We start from the raw sequence: 23,470 nt of genomic DNA on the forward strand, positions 1-23,470 counted from the left end.
AGCTGTGTCCTCAATTTCAGTCTTTATCAGTACTAGAATGTGAGTCGTATCAGTTTGCAAAACATCATCGTTTACCTTCTGTGTCTAGAGTCAATAAACGGGCTTCATCCCTTTTTGAGTTAGTTCATTCTGATGTTTGGGGTCCTTGTTCTATTACATCTAAAACTGGATTTCGTTATTTTGTTAACTTTGTTGATGATTACTCTCGTGTTACCTGGTTATATTTAATGAAGAATCGTTCTGAGTTGTTTTCTATCTTTTGTGCATTTTGTAATGAAATCAAAACTCAATTTAATATTTCTGTGCGCATATTAAGAAGTGATAATGCCAAAGAATATTTTTCAGCACAATTTCAGTCTTATATGACACAAAATGGCATTCTTCATCAGTCTTCCTGTGCGGATACCCCATCTCAAAATGGCGTGGCCGAAAGAAAAAATCGTCATCTTCTTAAGGTAACTCGTGCTCTTCTTTTTCAGATGAAAGTACCTAAACACTTTTGGGCTGATGCAGTTTCTACGGCATGTTTTTTTATCAATCGTATGCCGTCTTCTGTCCTTAATGGGGATATTCCTTATACTACTTTGTTTCCTACAAAATCTTTATTCCCTATTGAACCCCGTATTTTTTGTTGTACCTGTTTTGTGCATGATGTTCGTCCACAGGTTACTAAATTGGATCCAAAATCTCTCAAATGTGTCTTCCTTGGGTACTCCCGGCTCCAAAAAGGGTATCGTTGTTTCTCTCCTATTCTTAATCGTTATCTTGTTTCTGCAGATGTCACATTTTTTGAGTCCACTCCATTTTTTCCTCCATCATCTGTGTATGAGAGTCAGGGGGAGGAAGATGATCTCTTAATATATACTGTCCAACCAATGTCTAGTCCTCTCCCACAGCCTGCTCCTTCTGTCTCTAGACCTACTCGACCTCCCGTTGTTCATGTTTATTCTAGGAGATTGGAGATTCTCGACTGGATCCTCCACCGGCTACTTCCGTTGGGCGATCCTGCACTCATCGATCATAATTCTGATCTAGACTTACCCATTGCTCTTCGTAAAGGTAAACGTTCATGTACTTATCCTTTCTCTTCTTTTGTTTCTTATAATCACTTGTCTTCTTGTTCTCGGTGTTTTATTACTTCTTTAGACTCTGTTCCTATACCTAATACTGTTAATGAAGCACTGTCTCATCCTGGCTGGTGTGATGCTATGTGTTATGGAAAGTCAATCATTATATTATTTCTGTGTATATTCTGTATTCTGTATTCCTATTTAGGATTTCTTATTTAGGATTTCTTCCTAATTAGTATAACACAATTATAGGAATCAATTGTATATAAATACCCATGTACAGATTAATTGAAATATATGAGAATCATCTCTTTCTACATGGTATCGAGGTGTCATCTATCTAGGGTGATTATTTGTTCTCACCACCAGAGAGACCTTGGCCGCCGACCGGCCGTTTCGTCTCCGATCAACATTGCCAGCGTCGCCTCAATCCCCTCATTCTACCACTGTGTGCTGTTGCCTGATCCAGTACACCATTAAAGGACTTCTGATGTTTGGCTCTCAGATCCTATTTCGGTATTTGCTTGATTTGTGATTTTGGATTATTTTGTTGTCACAAGACTTTGGATTAGCGTTTCGGTTAGGTTTATTTGTCTCAACAAATGGCAGACAATAAGAATGTTATTTCTGAGGTGATTCCGATGATGACTAAGATCAAGGAACACAAACTTAATGGTTCGAATTATCTGTAGTGGAGTAAGATCGTTAGGGTCTATTTGCGTAGCATTGATAAGGATGATCACCTTACTAAAGATCCACCTACCGATGATACACAACAAACTTGGCTAAGGGAGGATGCTCGGTTGTTTTGCGGCTTGAACTCGATTCACGGTGAGGTAATTAGTTTAATTAATCACCGTGAATTTGTTAAGGAATTGATGGATTATTTTGATTTTACGTATTCGTAAAGGAATATCTCCGTATTTATGATGTTTGTAAGGCATTCTACCGTCTTGAGAAAGAGAATAAGTCTCTCACGGCTTATTTTATGGATTTTAAACGTATATGAGGAACTTAATGTATTGTTGCCTTTTAGTTACGATGTAAAAGTTCAAAGAGCCCAACGGAGCAACTGGTGTTATGAGTTTTCTTGCAGGCCTTCCTTCGAGTATGAGGCGCTAAATCTCGATTCTTTCGATTCGAGATTTCCTCTTTGCATGAAACATTCACACGGGTCCTTCAGACAGAGTACCCAATCTTCACACTGCCAGAGTGCTCTTATTAGCCGTAATCCAAATGGACAACAGGGTAATAGAAGAGGAAGTAGAGGAGGAATTACAGCAATGTAGTAATCAGCGTAATGGAGAGGCTAGTTATAATCAGGACTCAAGAGGAGTCATTTGTTATTATTGCCATGAGCCTGGCCATACAAAATATAATTGTCCGCAACTTCAGAGGAAAAATCAACGATCACAGATGGCAAATATGGCAACAGAGGATTCTACAGTGTCTTCCTCTAACAAACTGTTTTGGTATCTGCAGAGGATTTTGCACGATTTTTCCAAAGATCATGCATCTCTAAAGCCTACGGTTCCCCTATCATTGCGATCGCTGAGTCAGGTAAATCCACTACATGCCTTGTGTCTTCCTCATCCAAATGGGTTATTGATTCTCGTGCAACAGATCACATGACAGGTAATTCTAGTCTTCTATCTACTTTTCAGTCTAATCCCACTTCCTCTACTGTTACTTTAGCTGATGGTTCTACTTCTTGTGTCATGGGTTCTGGAACTGCGAATCCGACTTCGTCAATTTCTTTGTCATCTGTTTTGTGTCTACCAAATTTCTCTTTTAATCTACTTTGTTAGTAAACTTACTCGTACCTTAAATTGTTCTATTTCTTTTTTCGATCGGTGTTTGTTTCAGGATCTTACGACGGCGATTATTGGTAGAGGACGTGAGTCGTGTGGTCTCTACATTCGAAAATCATGTACCGCGATCGCTTGTTTGCTCCAAGACCTTATCACCTCTTTAAGCTCTTTGTAGATTGTGTCATACTTCTTTGTATAGAATGAAGAAGTTGTGTCCTCGATTTGATCTTTATCGACTAGAATGTGAGTCGTGTCGGTTGCAAAACATCATCGTTTGCCTTCTGTGTCTAGAGTCAATAAACGGGCTTCATCCCCTTTTGAGTTAGTTCATTCTGATGTTTGGGGTCCTTGTTCTGTTACTTCTAAAACTGGATTTCGTTATTTTGTTACTTTTGTTGATGATTACTCTCGTGTTACCTGGTTATATTTAATGAAGAATCGTTCTGAGTTGTTTTCTATCTTTTGTGCCTTTTGTAATGAAATCAAAACTCAATTTAATATTTCTGTGCGCATATTAAGAAGTGACAATGCTAAAGAATATTTTTCAGCACAATTTCAGTCTTATATGACACAAAATGGCATTCTTCATCAATCTTCCTGTGTGGATACCCCATCCCAAAATGGCGTGGCCGAAAGAAAAAATCGGCATCTTCTTGAGGTAACTCGTGCTCTTCTTTTTCAGATGAAAGTTCCTAAACACTTTTGGGCGGATGCAGTTTCTACGGCATATTTTTTGATCAATCGTATGCCTTCTTCTGTCCTTAATGGGGATATTCCTTATACTGCTTTGTTCCCTACAAAATCTTTGTTTCCCGTTGAACCCCGTATTTTTGGTTGTACTTGTTTTGTACGTGATGTTCGTCCGCAGGTTACTAAATTGGATCCAAAGTCTCTCAAATGTGTCTTCCTTGGGTACTCCCGGATCCAAAAAGGGTACCGTTGTTTCTCTCCTACTCTTAATCGTTATCTTGTTTCTGCAGATGTCACATTTTTTGAGTCCACTCCATTTTTTTCTCAATCATCCTGTATGAGAGTCGTGGGGAGGAAGATTATATCTTAATATATACTTTAGATCCAATGTCTAGTCCTCTCTCACAGCCTATTTCTTCCGTCTCTAGACCTACTCGGCCTCCCGTTGTTCATGTTTATTCCAGGAGATTGGAGATTCCTGACTCAGATCCTCCACCAGCTACTTCGTTGGGAGATCCTGTACCTCATACTGATCATGATTCTGATCTAGACTTACCCATTGCTCTTCGTAAAGGTAAACGTTCATGTACTTACCCTATCTCTTCTTTTGTTTCTTATAATCAATTGTTTTCTTGTTCTCGGTGTTTTGTTACTTCTTTAGACTCTATTCCCATCCCTAATACTGTTGGTGAGGCACTGTCTCATCCTGGCTGGTGTGCTGCTATGAAAGAGGAAATGGAAGCTTTAGATGCTAATGGTACATGGGAACTGTTGCCTTTGCCCACTGGTAAGAAAGCTATTGGTTGCAAATGGGTATTCTGATGAAAGGTAAATCTGATGGTTACGTGGCTAGATTAAAAGCACGCCTTGTAGCAAAAGGATATGCTCGGACATATGGGGTTGATTACTCGACACTTTTTCTCCTGTAGCTAAACTTACTGCTCGCTTGTTTATCTCTTTAGCAACTACATATGATTGGCCCCTGCACCAATTGGATATCAAGAATGCCTTCCTTCATGGTGATCTTCAGGAGGAGGTGTATATGGAGCAACCACCTGGGTTTGTTGCTCAGGGGGAGTTGGGTAAAGTTTGTAGGCTTCGGAAGTCTCTTTATGGCTTGAAACAAAGTCCTAGGGCCTGGTTTGGGAGATTCAGTGAAGCAGTACAGGAATTTGGTATGCAAAAGAGTAAGTGTGATCACTCAGTATTTTATAAGCAATCTGAGGCTGGTCTAATTCTCCTGGTAGTCTATGTGGATGACATTATCATCACTGGGAGTGACTCTGCAGGTATTTCATCTCTTAAAACCTTCCTCCAAACCCAGTTTCAGACCAAAGACTTGGGATTATTAAAGTATTTTTTGGGTATTGAAGTTATGAGAAGTAAGAAGGGTATTTTCTTGTCTCAAAGAAAATATGTCCTTGATCTATTGACAGACAGAAAATTAGGTACTAAGCCTTGTAGTGCACCAATGACTCCAAATTTACAAATCATAGCGGGGATAGTGAGTTGTTTGAAGATCCAGAGATACAGGAATTGGTAGGAAAATTGAACTACCTTACTGTCACTCGTCCTGACATTGCTTATGCCGTTAGTGTGGTAAGTCAGTTTATGTCTTCCCCAACTGTTGCTCATTGGGAAGCCTTGGGACAAATCTTGTGCTATTTGAAGGGAGCTCCAGGAAGAGGTTTGTTATATGGTAATCATGGGCATTTAAATGTTGAATGTTTTTCAGATGCCGACTGGGCTGGATCTAAGGTTGATAGGAGGTCAACTACTGGATATTGCGTTTTTGTTGGAGGAAATTTGGTGTCTTGGAAAAGCAAGAAGCAGAGTGTAGTTTCTCGATCTAGTGCTGAATCCGAATACAGAGCCATGGCACAATCAGTATGTGAGGTAATGTGGATATTTCAATTACTAGATGAGACAGGTTTTAAGACCCCCTGCCTGCGAAATTGTGGTGTGATAATCAAGCTGCTCTCCATATTGCTTCTAATCAGGTATTTCATGAGCGGACCAAACATATTGAGATTGATTGTCACTTTGTTCGTGAAAAGATTCAACAACAGATCATCTCAACAAGACATATCAAAACTGGAGAGCAGTTAGGAGATATTTTCACAAAAGCTCTGAATGGAGCTAGGATTGACTACATTTGTAACAAGTTGGGCATGATTAACATCTATTCTCCAACTTGAGGGGGAGTGTTATGGAAAGTCAATCATTATATTATTTCTGTGTATATTCTGTATTCTGTATTCCTATTTAGAATTTCTTATTTAGGATTTCTTCCTAATTAGTATAACACAATTATAGGAATCAATTGTATATAAATACCCATGTACAGATTAATTGAAATATATGAGAATCATCTCTTTCTACACTATGAAAGAGGAAATGGAGGCTTTAGATGCTAATGGTACATAGGAACTATTGCCTTTGCCCACTGGTAAGAAAGCTATTGGATGCAAATGGGTATTTACAGTAAAGGTAAATCCTGATGGTTCTGTGGCTAGGTTAAAAGCACGCCTTGTAGCAAAAGGATATGCTTAGACATATGGGGTTGATTACTCTGATACTTTTTCTCCTGTAGCTAAACTTACTTCTATTCGCTTGTTTATCTCTTTAGCAGCTACATATGATTGGCCCCTGCATCAATTGGATATCAAGAATGCTTTCCTTCATGGTGATCTTCAGGAGGAGGTGTATATGGAGCAACCACCTGGGTTTGTTGCTCAGGGGGAGTTGGGTAAAGTTTGTAGGCTTCGGAAGTCTCTTTATGGCTTGAAACAAAGTCCTAGGGCATGGTTTGGGAGATTCAGTGAAGCAGTACAGGAATTTGGTATGCAAAAGAGTAAGTGTGATCACTCAGTATTTTATAGGCAATCTGAGGCTGGCATAATTCTCTTGGTAGTCTATGTGGATGACATTGTCATCACTGGGAGTGATTCTGCAGGTATTTCATCTCTTAAAACCTACCTCCAAACTCGCCTGCACCAAGGACTTGGGATTGTTAAAGTATTTCTTGGGTATCGGGTTATAAGAAGTAAGAAGGGTATTTTCTTGTCTCAAAAAAATATGTCCTCGATCTATTGACAGAGACAGAAAATTAGGTGCTAAGCCTTGTAGCGCACCAATGACTCCAACTTTACAAACAGGGGATAGTGAGTTGTTTGAAGATCCAGAGAGATACAGGAGATTGGTAGGAAAATTGAACTACCTTACAGTCACTCGTCCTGACATTACTTATGCCGTTAGTGTGGTAAGTCAGTTTATGTCTTCCCCAACTGTTGCTCATTGGGAAGCCTTGGAACAAATCTTGTGTTATCTGAAGGGCGCTCCAGGAAGAGGTTTGCTATATGGTAATCATGGGCATTTGAATGTTGAATGTTTTTCAGATGCCGACTGGGCTGGATCTAAGGTTGACAGGAGGTCAACTACTGGATATTGCGTTTTTATTGGAGGAAATTTGGTGTCTTGGAGAAGCAAGAAGCAGAGTGTAGTTTCTCGATCTAGTGCTGAATCCGAATACAGAGCCATGGCACAATCAGTATGTGAGGTAATGTGGATACTTCAATTACTAGATGAGACAGGTTTTAAGACCTCCCTGCCTGCGAAATTGTGGTGTGATAATCAAGCTGCTCTTCATATTGCTTCTAATCCGGTGTTTCATGAGCGGACCAAACATATTGAGATTGATTGTCACTTTATTCGTGAAAAGATTCAACAACAGATCATCTCAACAGGACACATCAAAACTGGAGAGCAGTTAGGAGATATTTTCACAAAAGCTCTGAATGGAGCTAGGATTGACTACATTTGTAACAAGTTGGGCATGATTAACATCTATGCTCCAACTTGAGGGGGAGTGTTATGGAAAGTCAATCACTATATTATTTCTCTGTATATTCTGTATTCTGTATTCCTATTTAGGATTTCTTATGGAATAAATATAAGGTAATCCCCCCACCACCCCACCCAATGCATCAGCATTGAAATATTTAGAAAATTCTTAGTCATTGTAAATATTAGGTTACTAATAAATTGGCAATTAGATTGCACAAAGCCTGTAGAATGAAAACTGCTAGAAACATATTGGTTGTACATGTACTCTTTATCATATATAGTGCCAATCATTTTGAGGCCCATTTCCTGTCTGTTAGGTTTCTCCAAAAATGTCTGCTCTTGGGTAGAAACCACATGCAGAGCTTTTATATTTGATGATGCATGAGGACATAGTTTTAACTTTACTGTAAATTACCCAATTTCATTTTGGATTTGCAGGAATGGCCGCTTTCTTCTCAGATCATTCCAAAGTATACTCACGTCTGCCACATTGACAGAATATGAAGAAGCTTTAAATCAAGGAAGTATGACTGCATCTGAAGTTTTTATCAACCTGAGAAGCAAAAGTATTTTGCATTTATTTGCATCCTTTGGCAGGTTTCTAGGCCTTGAGGTAAATGTTTTCCCCCACCTCCCCATTTCTTTTAATTCAGATATGAACATGTTAGAAGGAACTAGGATTATGCTACTACATCTAGAAATGCCATAAGTTAGAGATGAGGCTCTGATGTAAAATTTTTCAGGTATATGAACAGGGTTTCAGTATTGTAAAAGTACCTAAAACCCTTTTGAATGGCTCAACCATGTTGATAATGGGGTTTCCAGATTGTGGGAGTTCATATTTTCTACTTGTGCAACTAGATAAAGATTTCAAACCTCTGTTCAAGTTGCTGGAGACTCGGCCAGATCCATCTACGAAAGGTCTTTCTTCTAATGATTCAAATCACGTGATTCACATGAAGAAAATTGATGTTAGCCAGATGCAGCTGTTTGAGGATGTGTTGAATTTGAGTCTACTTGACTGGGGAAAATTGGCTGGCTCTTTGCCTGCTGGGGTTTCCAATCAGTCTTCTGAACATGGCCTTCTTTCTGAATTCAGTCTCGAGGGTCCTATGCAAATTGCAGGATATCCTCTATCAAGTTTTTCATCTGTTGTTGATGAAGTATTTGAACTTGAGAAAGGGGCATCAGCGCCTTCATTCCCTCTTCAGAATCTCAAATCTTACAATGCATCTGCCGCTTCGCGTTTTGGTTCTGTTCCAATGAATCTTCAAACTGCAAAAACTGGAACTCCCTCTCCTAAGTGGGAAGGAGGCCTTCAGGTATCTCAGATGAACAATTTTGTAAAAGTTTCAAGTGCGGGTTCCCATTATAATGGTTTGTTGCATCCATCAAGCAATCTGAAAGGCTCAACACACTCCAATTTGTTTAGTTCACTATCTTCTGGTTTAGGAAGGGGCACAACTGTAAAAAAATTATCAGCTTCAAAATCTGACCAGGATTTGGCTTCTCTTAGATCTCCACATTCTGTGGAGGTTGGTTCTAATTCCTCGGTGGATGAAGATCATCTGAGACTGCTAAATGATACATCAATGGATGCCCTATCTGGAAGTAGATCATCTCGGCTACTATCTCCATCCCATTCAACTGGATCTCGATCCTCAACACCAGGTGTTGGACTGAGAAGCTCCCCTACTGGGCCTGTAGCTGCTTCAGTTAGAGTCACTGGATCAAGCTCATTAGCTACAACTCCCGTATGTAAGATTCTATCTCTGAGTTTGCTCTATTTTTGTCTTATATTAACATATTTGACCGGAAAAAAGTTGCACTCTTTTCAGCTCAAGCAGCAGGAGACGCTGCTGTCTTTCAGGGTGCTGGTCATAATGTTTCCAAACGGGAAAAGGATCCAAGAAAACGGACAGTTTCAGATATGTTAAATTTGATTCCATCTCTGCAAGATATAGATTCTAAAGCAGGAATTTCTAAGAGTAGGAGGACCTCAGAATCAGCTTTCTTTCAGCAGCATTCATCACATATGCTTATATCGTCAGAAATGATATTTAAAAATGAAGGATACAGTTATGGAAATCTAATAGCTGAAGCAAATAAGGGGAATGCACCTTCAAGCATTTATGTCTCTGCTCTTCTACATGTGGTTAGGCATTGTTCGGTTTGTATTAAACATGCCAGACTAACAAGCCAGATGGATGCTCTGGAAATTCCATATGTTGAAGAGGTTGGACTAAGAAATGCATCCTCGAATATATGGTTCCGACTTCCACTTGCCCGAGGCGATTCATGGCAGCACATCTGCTTGAGGCTTGGCAGACCAGGGAGCATGTATTAGGATGTCAAAATAAATGATCAGCATTTTAGAGATTTATGGGAGCTTCAGAAGGGCAGCAGTAGCACACCTTGGGGCTCTGGGGTTAGTATTGCCAATACATCTGATGTGGACTCCCATATCCGTTATGATCCAGAAGGTGTTGTTCTGAGATATCAGTCTGTTGAGGCTGATAGCATAAAGAAGCTAGTGGCAGATATTCAAAGGCTTTCTAATGCTAGAATGTTTGCCATTGGAATGCGTAAGCTCCTTGGAGTAAAATTGGATGAGAAATCAGATGAAAATAGTGCAAACTCTGATATTAAAGTGCCATTTGGAGGTAAAAGTGGTGTTGAGGCAGCTGATAAGTTATCAGAGCAGGTGAGGAGGGCATTTAAAATAGAAGCAGTTGGACTAATGAGTTTGTGGTTCACTTTTGGCTCTGGTGTGCTTGCTCGCTTTGTCGTTGAGTGGCAATCAGGTAAAGAGGGATGCACAATACATGTTTCTCCTGACCAACTATGGTCGCAAACTAAGGTTAGTTATTGTTATCTATACTGGTCTTTTTTTCTTCTATATGTCTTTTTTTCCTATTTTGTATTATTCATTGCCATAGTGGGCAAATAGAGATTCAAATCATGAATCAAAATCCTAATTTTGCAAATTCAGATCGAATCAAAATCAATAAAAAATATTTGGTCCAAATTCCTAGAGCCAATTAGAAAGGCATATATCTATGTGAAAGAAGTGTAACACACCAAAACATGAAGTATTGAATAAATATATTATCACTTATTCTGCAATGGTAATATAATAATGTTACACGTCCCCCTACATAATCTCATAGTAAAAGACTATGATAAATCATAACATAATGTATGCCATAAGATGCTGTAAACAAACAATAAACTAACAGTAAACAAATGGGTAGCAGCAGCAATGCATTACAACTCAATTCAACTCAACTCAACTAAGTCTTTATCCTAAGAATTTGGAGTCGGCTATATGGATTCTCTTTCTCCCTCAGAAATGTAGAGAACGGCCCAACGTTTATATCATTTGAATCCATATCATGAGGTGTAACGAAATTTTTACGCTAGTTGTCACCTACCGCAACCCTCCTCCTTTATCCGGGCTGGGGATTGTCCAAGCACAAACTACTTAGGCGGAGTTAGCAGTGCAGTACAAATGGAACAGAAAAAGAAGTTGCTAGCTGTTGCTCAACAGAGAGGTAATGGAAGAGGAGATTTTTCCCATATTGAGTTGAAGCTTGCCCCTTTGGATCACAATTTCATGTGCAACACTGTTTAAACTCAAACACATGCATGAGTCTATGACTCTATGTGATGCTTATAGCTAAGTGGAAAGTCTTATTTTTACTTTAATTTTCATTTTATAGTCTTGAGGGAGGCTATTTTAGGCAATTTTCAAAGCTCCCGAGAATATGCAGAAGAACAGGGTTAAGTCTGAGTTTAAGTAGTTACAACCCGAAGGGATTGGAAACAATTGATCAATTCAGATCTGCTTGCTTGATTTGCAAATCATTCTCACAATTTGGGGTTTAGTCCATTCGATTCAAATAAGCAAGGGGGAAAACTGAGTCCCACGTGTTTGAATTGAGAATTAGTTGATTCTCACTATTTTTATCATGTTATGTTCGTGGTTCTACCTAAAATGTTTTTTGGCTGTTGGGTGGTGTATCAAGATATGAAGTTTTTATACATCCACCGTAGTTGTCTAGTACTGAATACATGACACTGTCTTTTTCTGTGTTTCCTTTTTCCCTATTCATTTCTTTGCAATTATTATACTTATGCTAGATTGTGATTTGGCACTGCTAAAACTTAAGCTGTCCTTGAGGGTATTTGTCCAGTTCAACATTCTTTTTACAGGTGATTTTATGCTCTTGATATGCAATGCAAATTCAGTTGACTTTGTGGTGAATGCCTTATTGTCAGTTTGTTCCGTCAATCTGGAAGAGCAGAAATAATTTTGGAATTTTATGATAACCTCATTTGTTTTCTTTTCTTAAGGGCCTAATTTAAAATTGGATACCATTTTCCTTTTCCATTTAGATTTGGATATACTTGATGATATTTCAATAAGGCATGAGTGTTTTTCAGGTCACGTCTTTTGTTGATCTAGTTCCCTTCTTTCTTTGGTGGTTTGATATTGCTTTTACTGTTAAAGAGATCTGAACCTATACATCTGGGTTTTGGTATCGTTTGCAGTTTTTGGAAGACTTTATAAATGGTGCTGAAGTTGCATCCCTTTTGGATTGCATTCGCCTCACCGCAGGACCTTTACATGCTCTGGCAGCTGCTACTCGTCCTGCACGAGCTGGTCCTGCTCCTGGGGTCCCTGTGGTAGCTTCAGCTATTGCTTCTATGCCGAAACAGGCAGGGTATGTGCAATCCCAGGGAGTTTTGCCTAGCATTTCTGCTAACAATGTTAATCAGCAAAATTCTGGCCCCATAGGGAATACTGTTACATCTACTGGTACTGTCCCTCTTGGGAATATTAGCCTCCATGGTACTGCAATGTTAGCTGCTACTGGTCGAGGGGGTCCTGGCATTGTTCCTAGCTCATTGTTGCCAATTGATGTTTCTGTTGTGCTACGTGGTCCATACTGGATCCAAATTATTTATCGCAAGCATTTTGCAGTTGACATGAGATGCTTTGCCGGAGATCAGGTTTGGTTACAACCAGCAACACCACCTAAGGAAGGCCCAAAATTTGGAGGTTCACTGCCTCGTCCACAATTTCGCCCTTTCATAATGGAGCATGTTGCCCAAGAATTGAATGGATTAGATCCGGGCTTTGCTGGTAGTCAACAGACAGTTGGACCAGTTAATTCTAACCCCTCAAATCCTGGTTCAGTTTCTCAATTATCAGGTGCTAATGGAAATAGAGTTAACTTGCCTAGTTCTGCGGCACTTTCTAGGGCAGCTACCCAAGTTGCTGCTCTAAATCGTATTGGAAATGCTGTTCCAGGATCTTCAAATTTGGCTGTTGTGAGCTCAGGATTGCCTATACGTAGATCCCCAGGTGCTGGTGTTCCTGCTCATGTGAGAGGAGAACTAAATACAGCCATCATTGGTCTTGGCGATGATGGAGGGTATGGAGGTGGCTGGGTTCCTCTTGTAGCTCTTAAGAAGGTGCTAAGGGGTATTCTTAAGTACCTTGGAGTGCTTTGGCTATTTGCCCAGTTACCAGATCTTCTGAAAGAGATCCTAGGATCAATCATGAAGGACAATGAAGGTGCACTCTTGAATTTGGATCAGGAACAGCCAGCCTTGCGCTTCTTTGTTGGGTAGGATAGTAAAATTACTTTTGTTCAAAATTTCCCTCCCTACCTCAATTAGTAAAACAGATATTCAATTATTATGGAGTTATTGCTTGTTCATTAGTCACTCCTGTGCTCACATGCATCGCTAAATATTTAAGACGTTAACATGCTTGCAACCTCTTATTCTGTTTGCAGAGGCTATGTATTTGCTGTCAGTGTACACAGAGTTCAACTTCTTCTTCAGGTTCTCAGTGTTAAGCGCTTTCATCATCAGCAGCAGCAACAACAGCAACAGAACTCTGTGACTTCTCAAGAAGAACTAACTCAATCTGAAATAGGAGAGATGTGTGATTATTTCAGTCGCCGTGTAGCATCAGAACCCTATGATGCATCTCGTGTTGCATCATTCATCACTCTTCTCACCTTGCCAATATCAGTATTAAGAGAATTTCTAAAATTGATTGCATGGAAGAAAGGATCAACTCAGGTGCAAGGTGGAGAAACAGCTCCTGGACAGAAGCCTCGTATTGAATTATGCCTTGAAAATCATGCTGGGTTAAATGAGAATGACAACTCTGAGAATTCATCTGCAGCTTTTAGCAATATTCATTATGATCGGCCCCATAGTTCTGTTGATTTTGCACTTACTGTTGTTCTTGATCCTGCTCATATACCTCAAGTTAATGCTGCTGGTGGTGCTGCTTGGTTGCCCTATTGTGTCTCAGTGAGGTTGAGATATTCATTTGGTGAAAACACTAACGTAACATTCCTTGGCATGGAAGGAAGCCATGGAGGCCAAGCTTGCTGGTTGCGTGTTGATGATTGGGAAAAATGTAAACCGGGGGTGATTCGAACTGTGGAAATAAATGGATGTTCCGCTGATGTTACACAAGGAAGGTTGAGAATGGTTGCAGATAGTGTGCAAAGAACACTAAATTTATGCCTCCAGGGGTTGAGAGATGGAAGTGGAGTTACTGCAACTTCAGGGGCAACGTGACCAAATTCTTTTCTGCTGGTAGCATAGATCTTCAAAATACTTGGAAGGTATATTTTATTCTCTTTGGGTTTTGGTGTAGATTTTTCTATGGCATGGCCATTTCTAGGATTGACAATTTTGTTGCTGAAGAAACTTAAACAGTCCTGGGGATGGGACGGGAAATCAGAATGAAATTTCTCAGAGGCAGTTTGTGCAGGGGTTGAAAATGTATCCAGGGCTTTTCTTCTATTTTGTAGTAGCTAATCTAATTCTCTAATGAGTAGGATGTACAATAATTTTGAAGATAAAAGGGTTATTGTAGCTTTGGTTTTTCCTCTGTATATAAATCTCGCTGAGTGGACAAACATTGTAAAAAGAAAGAAAAAATCAAGATGCCCAAGATTGTTATCTGGTTGACCTTTCCTCTGGTCACTATTTTCTAGTCTTGAAATCAACTTCCATACAACTCCCACGTTTCTGTGAAAATAGTTTTACTATTTTTATGTTCCTCAGTTTTAACTAATCGCAAGATTATTTATTTAAGCTCGCTGAAATTGAAATGTTTTACCGGGGCCATTGCGATTCTGCTGTGTTTTCTCGTTTCAGAAGACCAAAAGGAAGGAAAAAAAAAAAAAAAAGGATATTTTGAAATTGAGGAGGAGACGAGGGTATTCTTTCTTAATTATTGGCCACCTACATGTATATGATAGTGCATAGAACCGAAATGGACTGCTAGATCCTGGTCATTGACTTGGTGATATTGAAACAACACGAGTGGGATGGTGCCCTCATGGGCATAGATTCCTCGAGAGTCGAGAAGATCAGCTCCTAAGTATCAGGCAACTCAACAATAACTTCTCTACAAATTGTATTAAGGACACCCTTTCCAAAGTTGATCTTGGAACCAAACTTGGCCAGCCTTCCAAATCCAAGGTCTTCGTAATTATATGGATGTAACAGGTAACAATCACAAGCTACTAGTGCGCAAGGCACTGTGAGGATGCCATTAGCCCACAAGATCACCGGTGGCCAAATGGGCTGCTGAGGACAGAACATAGGCATCAGCAACTGCTATACATCTATCAAAGCTTCACAAGTCATTTACCCACCACCCCTTCGCCTGAAAAAAAAAATAATATAAAAAAGCACAAGGGCTTCATTCACCTTTTCAGAAAAAACAAAGAGACCCTATAAACAATCAAACCATCATAATTATTTTTGACAAAGCATGAAGCTTCGAATATAGCTTTATAAGACAACCTACAATTATCTATTTCAACTTGCATTCAAATTTCTCCAATACATCATGCACCCATTACCCATCAATCCCTTTTGAAGGGCCCTACATTCCTACCATCCAAAAGAGAAATAGATACAGAGAATTCTCAGTACTAATAGTTTTGGCCATTCTCCACTAACCCCACCACAGATATTGAAAACAGGAGGACATCAATGGAGCTTTTGAATACTTTGGCTTGCCTTGACCATAACACATAGCATCAAGTGCCCGTGATTTTTTCTTCCTCGACATGAAAATGACTCCTCCTTTGACAAAACTTGAGAAAAGAGAATGAACAGTTGCACCGAGTGAATTGATTTTTATTTATTTTTTTTTTTTATTGTTTTCGCTTTTCTAGTAGTAAGTTAGAAACTTCAACCGAGTGTTGCTATAACTATGGGACTACAACTAGACTTGGGACCCAGATGCCTGCTGGAGTGATTAACAAGCACATGAAGGTATTTAATTCTTGATTAGGATTATGATGGGGTGTTTGATTCAGGCTTGACAATTGAAGGTGCATCTGGTGGGTGAGTTTGGAAGATTGCCGAAGCAAGTGATATGGGCATGATGCAAAGTGCCTTGGACTGAACGAATTGCATAGCAGCACCTATGTCTTCTTCCATTAACTTAGCTACTTGTTGCTCAGTGCCATCATTTGACCACTTCTCCCAAGCCGGCTGATTTGCTCCTTCATTGCTCTCTCCCTTGACATTAAATTAAGAATTTAGTGAACAGTACAAAAAATTTGCACTAAAGTACCATGTGGACATATACACTTTAAGCACAGATGATGCATAAATTACAATTTTTCCAACTTATTACCTCGACTGATGATAATGGAACATCAGCTACAAGCTGAGCCACTGCACCTGCTGCACCCAGTCTACTCATGCTCAAAACCTGTTTCACTAATGGTAACCATTATTAGAACCTATTTTAGAGTCCTACCTATAAGCCTAAGCTTTTATATTGAGTGGTACTTTAATAACAATGAGACTAAAATGACATGAGATCACGAAAAATAAAATTATTTCATTTCAAATGTGAGAAGAAATATGTTCAATACTCCCAATTCAATAATGACATAACTGAGGTACTGAGATGCTCACAAGGGAGTCATTTTCAGGCAAGACATCGTAACTAATACATATAAAGAAATATTTAAAGGCCTTCAATTATGTCAGGGGTATTCAATACAACAGGACCCAACCATGATATGAGGAACTACGAAGATGCTGTATGTACCATGTTCCAAGATCAAAAAAAATTTAGATGCTATTAGAAAAAGCAATTTGGAAAAACTTTTTTTGTATTTTTGTTACTTTTATGGGCTAAAACATGTCAAATTTAATTGTTAATCAATTTATAATACTTTCTAAACTAACATACTTAAGAAAATGTTTTTCTCAATAACTCTAACAGAAATGACAAACAGACTCCCAAGACTTTTGCAGACGTGTAATGAACAAGTTGTTGGAATCAGTTTTATCTTTTGGATGGACAACAAATTCTATAAATGCTCTAATAATAAGCAGCAGAAAGATGCCTTTTTCTTTTTTCTTAGTCCTAGAAAGCAAAAATATGATTTCACATTGTTAATGTATATATGATTTATTTTTGGATTTTCCTTCAGATTTTAATTAATATAAGGAGGTGCTCAATATTCAAATTCTAAACCTTTAGGTTCAAGAGACTCGTATCATGTCATAAAACCACCCAAACTTAAGTGCTCATTCCTAAACTTTATTTAAATTTAAGGCACTAAATGAGGCTAAATCACATATACACTAACACATTATACAGGAATGCAATCAATCTCCTATAGATCATGAATCTGTTGGGACTTTGAATTTTAATACCTTCACTTGGAGCCTTAGAAACTTCACATAATCCACGATTTCATCAAGCATGGCTGCTCTATCTGTCTGCATAAGGATATGGAATATATTAGCATATTCACAATTTCAATTTAAGTAAATGTGTGGACAGGTAAAATTGATTTGCTGGCCTCAAAAGGAAACTGACAACTTTAGGTTGCATATATTTCAAAAGGAATGAATGCGCGCTAAGGGAGCAAGGGCAAAAAATATTGAGGTTCTAGTGGAAATTAAAAGTAAAAGCAGGAAACAGTTACAACCAATATGTAAATATGTATAAAGAAGTGGCCTAAAGTAGGCCAACTATGTCTTCTAGTCAGGTCATCACAATTTCCTTAAATCATAGCATTCATGGTAGCCTTATAAAACTCAGTTGACCATTGCAATTTGACAATCAACTCATAGGAAAGAAAACAGCAAGCAACTACAGTTGAATGTAAAAGTAAATGCACCAAGGATATACAAACCTTGTTGGCAGTAGGAACTAACTCCTGCAAAGCCTTCATTCTCTCTGCAATCCTCTCCCTACGTAACTAGACCCAGAAGGAAAAAAAAAAAACAAAAGCTGGTATAAACTACAGCAACCCAGAAACAGCTACAAAAATTTTGAAAGAGTTGTACTCATTCTGCTACTGCAACAATCAAATTTTCTTAGAACAATATAAATACTCATGGATTTCAAGAATAAGGCAATCAATCTTCAAGAAGAGTTTCAACTTTCAATATTGAATCCTATAGCAAGTGGAAACTAAGAAAATAATAGTTCCATCTTATCAGATGTGCACTGAGCACACATACACTTTAATTCCCTTTCGTGAGAAACTAAAAAAGCTTCAAAACTTGAAAATTACGCATATTCATTGACTTCCAGAAACTACTATCATTGAGAAGAAATACCACACGATTTGGTGACACTGAAGCCATGCTACAAGAGATTCTACAAGAGTACAATGTTCAAATTTTTTTCTTTCTTTAAAATGAAATGCTGCATAATGGCAAAACCTTCAGGATGTTACATGCTACATGGTTACTTGTGGATTCCTCAGTAAGAGAATCTATTGAACCATTTGGAAGAGCTTTTGCCACAAGAAACAATCTACATTTAGGGATTCTATAAGATATAGAACTAAAGTTTACCCGCTCAGCAATGCTGTGAGGATCTGTTGCTTGTCCTCGCCTTGCTCGCACCCTTGGGCGAATGGCAGGTGGCTGTGATACAGCAGAAACTGCTCCTGGTGTTGGCTGACCATGAAATGGCTGCAACAAAAATTCAACAAAAGATTAATCACATGCAATGCAGCAGGAAAGAAAAAAAGATGAAATTATCTAATAAAGTAATATGATATCCATCACACTCACTAACACAGATTAGAGAAACTGGCATTTTGAAAACACAGAACTACCTTTTTTGGACCATTTAAATACGTACAGCCTCCCAATTATTATGTTATGATCTGTTAGGAGATAAGTTATTATCATGCAGACAAGCAAAAGCACATTAACTGATGAAATTCAGCCTTCCAAAACCAAGGTACTTAGCTCTATTCCAAATCATCCACTCACATATTCTGTATCACGAGTCAATTTAATACATTTTTTTCAGCTGTCTTCATCAGTAAACTTCCACACTCAGTACAGGAGGATATCCTATGGGTCATCTAAAATGCTTGTATCTTTCTAAATTACAGTACCCATGAATCATAAAGGAAATGCAAGGAACATACAAATAAAAAAGGTTCAAATTGTGTTAGTATCCTAGGTGGAATTGAAATAAAGTATGGAATTTTACTATGGGACTTGCATGGCCTTGCTGTCTCCCACTTCAATACATTTTGGGGTGTGGTTCTATCCAATAACAATGGGTATAATAGCTAACCCACGTAGGCAAAGCCTGGAAACCTACTAGATTAAATTATTGGTAGTCTCCAGATTAAAATTTTTAATTTGGTTGCATGCCAGAATCCTGCAAATTGATCGTGGTATAAGTCAAACATTTTCTTGACTATGGACTTGAGAAGGGTGGATGCGCGTGATTCCCACTGGATACCGCAATTATAGTAGCGCGTAGCTATTCCCTTTTTTCTACCAAATTGACAAGGATAAAAGACTACCACTGTGATTCTATTAATACTGAAAGAGACGACCCGCATGTTTGGAAATAGTCGCACGTGCAGAACTATTCTGCATGTCAGTACTCCATCTAAAGTCGTTTTCCCACGCTATCTCAAGGCGCGTGGAGTGAACGACAATCCTTAAAGCCAATATTATCCAAACTTGATTAGCATCAACAAATTCCCAAAGGGGAAAAGGTTGTCTGAGTCTTAAAAATGGAAAGAAAGAACATGAAGAAAGTGATCCTGTTTGAGATCCTAGCTGAATACATTGTGGAATACCAAGAATAGCCTTGAAACATTAGATTATGGGAGACAATATCTATCGGTGGACGTCAATAAAGGCATTTTAGCCCAGAAAACCAATTTTTACCTGGTGGTGCGGTGATAGACCAGGTGGCGGAGGTGGTGGTGGTGTAGGGCGGATTGACTGGGTTTGCAACTGTCCAAACGTTGGGAACAAACTTGCCATGTGCACAGAATCTCTTTCCTGCAAAAAACCAAATAAAAATCAATATTTTGACCAAATTACCCCTCCCCTAACACTTTCAGTATCATCCATCAGCAAACACTCAACAATCTCCTATCTTTCCTTTCAAAGTTTTAATCTGTTAGGTAAAAATTTCTGATTCTGAATTATGAGTTGGTAAGCTAAACAAAAAAATCACAAGGAAATGATATTGAGTTGAAGGAAAGATCGGAGAGTAGCAATGTCCTAGCCAAAGAAATGATTGCTAAAACAAAAGCAGTATTTTCCAATGCTAACAGCAGCAGGAAAATTAAAAACGTTCCCTAAAATGGCAGACAAATTCATATCTTAACATGTTCCAGCTTCTAAAGAAATCCAAAACAGACATCCCACATGCCAATCCCACCACAAACAAAACCAAACATGACAACCCAAATGCTTTTCTTAACACCACCTAAGGGCAAGCATACAAACAAACACATGAATCCACTTAAAACCCAACATGAAACTGTAGACAAAGGGAGAAAGCAGACAGTAGAAAATAGACAACAGAAACAGCAGCTTTTATTCAAAAGAAAAGAACAAGAGAAAGAAAGAGAGACTTACATTGATTCCAGAAGCTGTACAAGATGAGGAAGAATTATTATTGGCATGATTGATGTTTTCTAAAGCACCACCACCATTTTCTTGTTGCCTCAAGAATCCATGATGTTCTAAGTTCAACCCTAAAGGCATCATTCCCATATTATTAGTCCTCAACCCACCACCACCAGGAGTCCCCAACTGCAAACCCATCATGGGCATGGTGGACCCCACCACCTCCGCTCCACCGGTTTCACCACCACCACCGTAGCCTGGCTGCACTGCCAAGATCTGCTCAAAGAAATCATCTCCTAATCCCTCAGGTGGGGGATTCCCCGCCATGCAAAATTGCAAAGTAATGCAGACAAACACTTGTTGTAGTGTGTTAAAACGGTAAAAATAGCAAGAGCGATTATTTTTAGTGTTTAGCAGAGAATAAAAAGGATATGCAGAGAGGGTCCCTTCCCTGTAGAGACAACGGAAGGGAACATGAAGACGTTCGGGAAACTCAAGAAAAAGCGAGTGTTGGCGAATTGGGTGATAGATCCGGAACCCAATAACCCCGAAAGCGAATTGCGGATTCCAATATGGTCTAGGGGTAAGGCTGGGCAGCTGGCTACTCTTATTTTGGAGTTGTTGAGAGAGAAAGGGAGAGAGAGAGGCTCTGACAATGCTGCAACTCTTTTTTTTGTTTGTTTTATGGGTTTCACCCTTGGGTCTGACTTGTGGCTTGTGCTCCTTTGAGTGCTCCCAGCTTTGTGTGATATGGCTTTCCTTAAAGCGAAACCTGATGAGGGAGGGAATGGGAAAGTTTCCTTTCTTTTTTTTTATATCTGCACTGTGAATTGTGGAATACTGGAGACTGCCTAGCTCCCTACGCGCTTACAAAGGTTGTGACTTTCCATTTTCTGTCCTTTGCGGTATTGTCTACAGCCAATAAAATTTATGGCCTTTACACTATCCCATCCAGAAAGAGTATTTGCAAGATTAGCTCTAAGCTATGACAATGAGTTTCACTAATTATGTAAATTGTAAGAACGTGGTTGCTTCTTGTAGGCATTTGGTATTTGAGGTTTTCAACTTGAATTTGACCTTCGCATTAGTGTACAGCTACACATTATATTTCCTATGAATGAGGATGTTGATTATATTTGCTTTTAATATTGTAGAATTTATCTCAAATTTAGTGATAATCTCTTTTTATGAATTGAGTTAAATTAGGACTAATGAAATCATTTGTTCTAAGTTTAAAGTTTTCAATTCTCAAATTGTTCTCCTGCGTTAGCGAATGATTAAATATTATCTTTGTTATGAGTGAGAATGATTATTTTTCACATTTTAAAATATATTCTGAATTCAGTGATAAATTCCTTTTTAAATATTTGATTAAATAAGAGATAATGAAAGTTATCTAATCACAAATCCTAATATAAAAATAATACTTATCATACTTGTAAAATTTTTTTTTTTTTACATGTAAAAAAAATTGTAAAGAGAATTTATCATAACCTTATTAGTTAGAGTTTTATTCCTAAAATAAATTTAATATACAAAATATATCTGTTATATCACCTTATTATAATTTTTATAAAGTAAAATTCTTCTTTCGTTGTTAAGTTGTTAATTAATACGGGTGAGATTATCTCTCCTCTCCCCCCTTTCTTTTCTCTTTTAATATTTTTTTAGCTATTAATGCGTTTTTCCTTAGTGAAACAGATTTAATTTAAAATTTTCCCACCAATATTGAGGTTTTATTTCTCTCAATTATTGAGATTTTATTTTTCTCTCCTTTAACGGCATTTTATTTATTTTTTTCAAAAATTTAATAAATTCTTTGAAAATTCAAAATACATCATAAATCAATGATTTCTTTTAATTAGAGACTTATATACGAGTAATACTTTTCTATCAATGGAGTTAATAGTACGATTTGTTCTTCCATTTACATTTAGTGATTTAATCTCTTTTGTTGACTACAAAGGTAACAAGTTTTCGAAAGATCAATCATCTAAAATCAATAAAGACTAATTATTACATGAAAATTTGTTTATTTTTTTCAACTTATCCCTGAATTAGAAGATTTTAATTATATATATGAGTGAGATTGAGTTGGAAGGATGATCCGTTGAATTAAGTGATGAAAACAAATTAAACTTTTTCATAAGAAAGAAGCATAATTTCATTTAAATCATTTGAAATTACAAAATGATAAGATAATGATTGATTAAGGGTTGAAAAAGGCAAAAGGAATTTGCCTCAACTCATACTCTTGATTTTGCTTATGATTAAAGTTCTAAATGAGATTCATATTGCTCTTTTGGTTGTGGATATCAAATTGGGTTGTAAATATGATCACAAGCAAATGACATCATTTGCTCTCTCATTCATTGCAAAATGTATATTGCAATTGTCCTCCTAAACGTGATGTTAGTAATGATTAGTGCTTTGCTCGGTTTTCGATGTCTTCCATTCAATTTCACAATTAAATTAAATCAAAAATGAAATTAACACTTTAAAATTAAAAAATAAAAAGTGAATTTATATTATTATTATTATTTTATTTTAATTTAATTTAATTTAATAAATTTTGAATAGATAAATATATGATTATTTGTAAGTAAATGTTAGAAGGTGAACTCAACCGTTATGAATTTAAAATTAAATCTTACCAACTTAACTAATATTTTTAATTAATATAATATAATTTAAGTTAATATAATAAATAATATATATATATATAAATTTAATATATCTAAAATCATGATTAACTTTAAAATTTAAATGGTGATAAAAAATTAGTATAAAATTTTTTTAATAATCAAATTCAAATTAAAATCAAACAAAACATTAAAAACCCAAATCAAAATTAAATCAAAGTTTTGACTATATTTGATTCGGTTCCAATTCTTGCTAAAAACCAAAATCGAATTGATCTGAATACCCCTAGTTGGCATGACCAATTTGAGTTAAAAGGAACGAAAGGTTCTTGTTAAAAACCTTATTTTAATCTACCAAAACTTAGTGGGATTGATAGGTGACAAAATTGATATACTCATTTGTCCATTTTTATACTATATAGCAGATAAAAGTTTCTCTCACCAACTTTTGCCCTTCAGCCTTTAGCAATTCTTTTGAATTTTATTT

General features: G+C 37.6%; 3 protein-coding genes across 3 annotated transcripts; 2 read left to right on the top strand and 1 right to left on the bottom strand.

The window, feature by feature from the left end:
• The first annotated feature begins 2,486 nt into the window (after positions 1-2,486).
• Positions 2,487-9,764, top strand: LOC110643027 (mediator of RNA polymerase II transcription subunit 14). Its single transcript, XM_058147654.1, has 6 exons — positions 2,487-2,630; positions 6,528-6,589; positions 7,505-7,528; positions 7,856-8,030; positions 8,161-9,175; positions 9,256-9,764. Exons 1-6 carry the CDS (start codon positions 2,487-2,489, stop codon positions 9,762-9,764), a joined length of 1,929 nt encoding a protein of 642 aa, XP_058003637.1.
• Positions 9,765-9,982: 218 nt separating this feature from the next.
• On the top strand, positions 9,983-14,491 carry LOC131179881 (mediator of RNA polymerase II transcription subunit 14-like). Its single transcript, XM_058146722.1, has 3 exons — positions 9,983-10,277; positions 11,972-13,053; positions 13,225-14,491. Exons 1-3 carry the CDS (start codon positions 9,984-9,986, stop codon positions 14,024-14,026), a joined length of 2,178 nt encoding a protein of 725 aa, XP_058002705.1. The 5' UTR covers position 9,983; the 3' UTR covers positions 14,027-14,491.
• A 705-nt stretch (positions 14,492-15,196) lies between these two features.
• LOC110643026 (transcription factor UNE12) lies at positions 15,197-21,127 on the bottom strand. The gene is made up of 7 exons (XM_021795245.2): positions 20,351-21,127; positions 19,649-19,765; positions 18,302-18,421; positions 17,632-17,697; positions 17,147-17,212; positions 16,110-16,187; positions 15,197-15,991 (listed from the first exon to the last, which is right to left on the bottom strand). Exons 1-7 carry the CDS (start codon positions 20,666-20,668, stop codon positions 15,764-15,766), a joined length of 993 nt encoding a protein of 330 aa, XP_021650937.2. The 5' UTR covers positions 20,669-21,127; the 3' UTR covers positions 15,197-15,763.
• Between the last annotated feature and the right edge of the window lie 2,343 nt (positions 21,128-23,470).

This window comes from Hevea brasiliensis, chromosome 5 (assembly GCF_030052815.1).
Source record: "Hevea brasiliensis isolate MT/VB/25A 57/8 chromosome 5, ASM3005281v1, whole genome shotgun sequence".
NCBI lineage: Eukaryota > Viridiplantae > Streptophyta > Magnoliopsida > Malpighiales > Euphorbiaceae > Hevea > Hevea brasiliensis.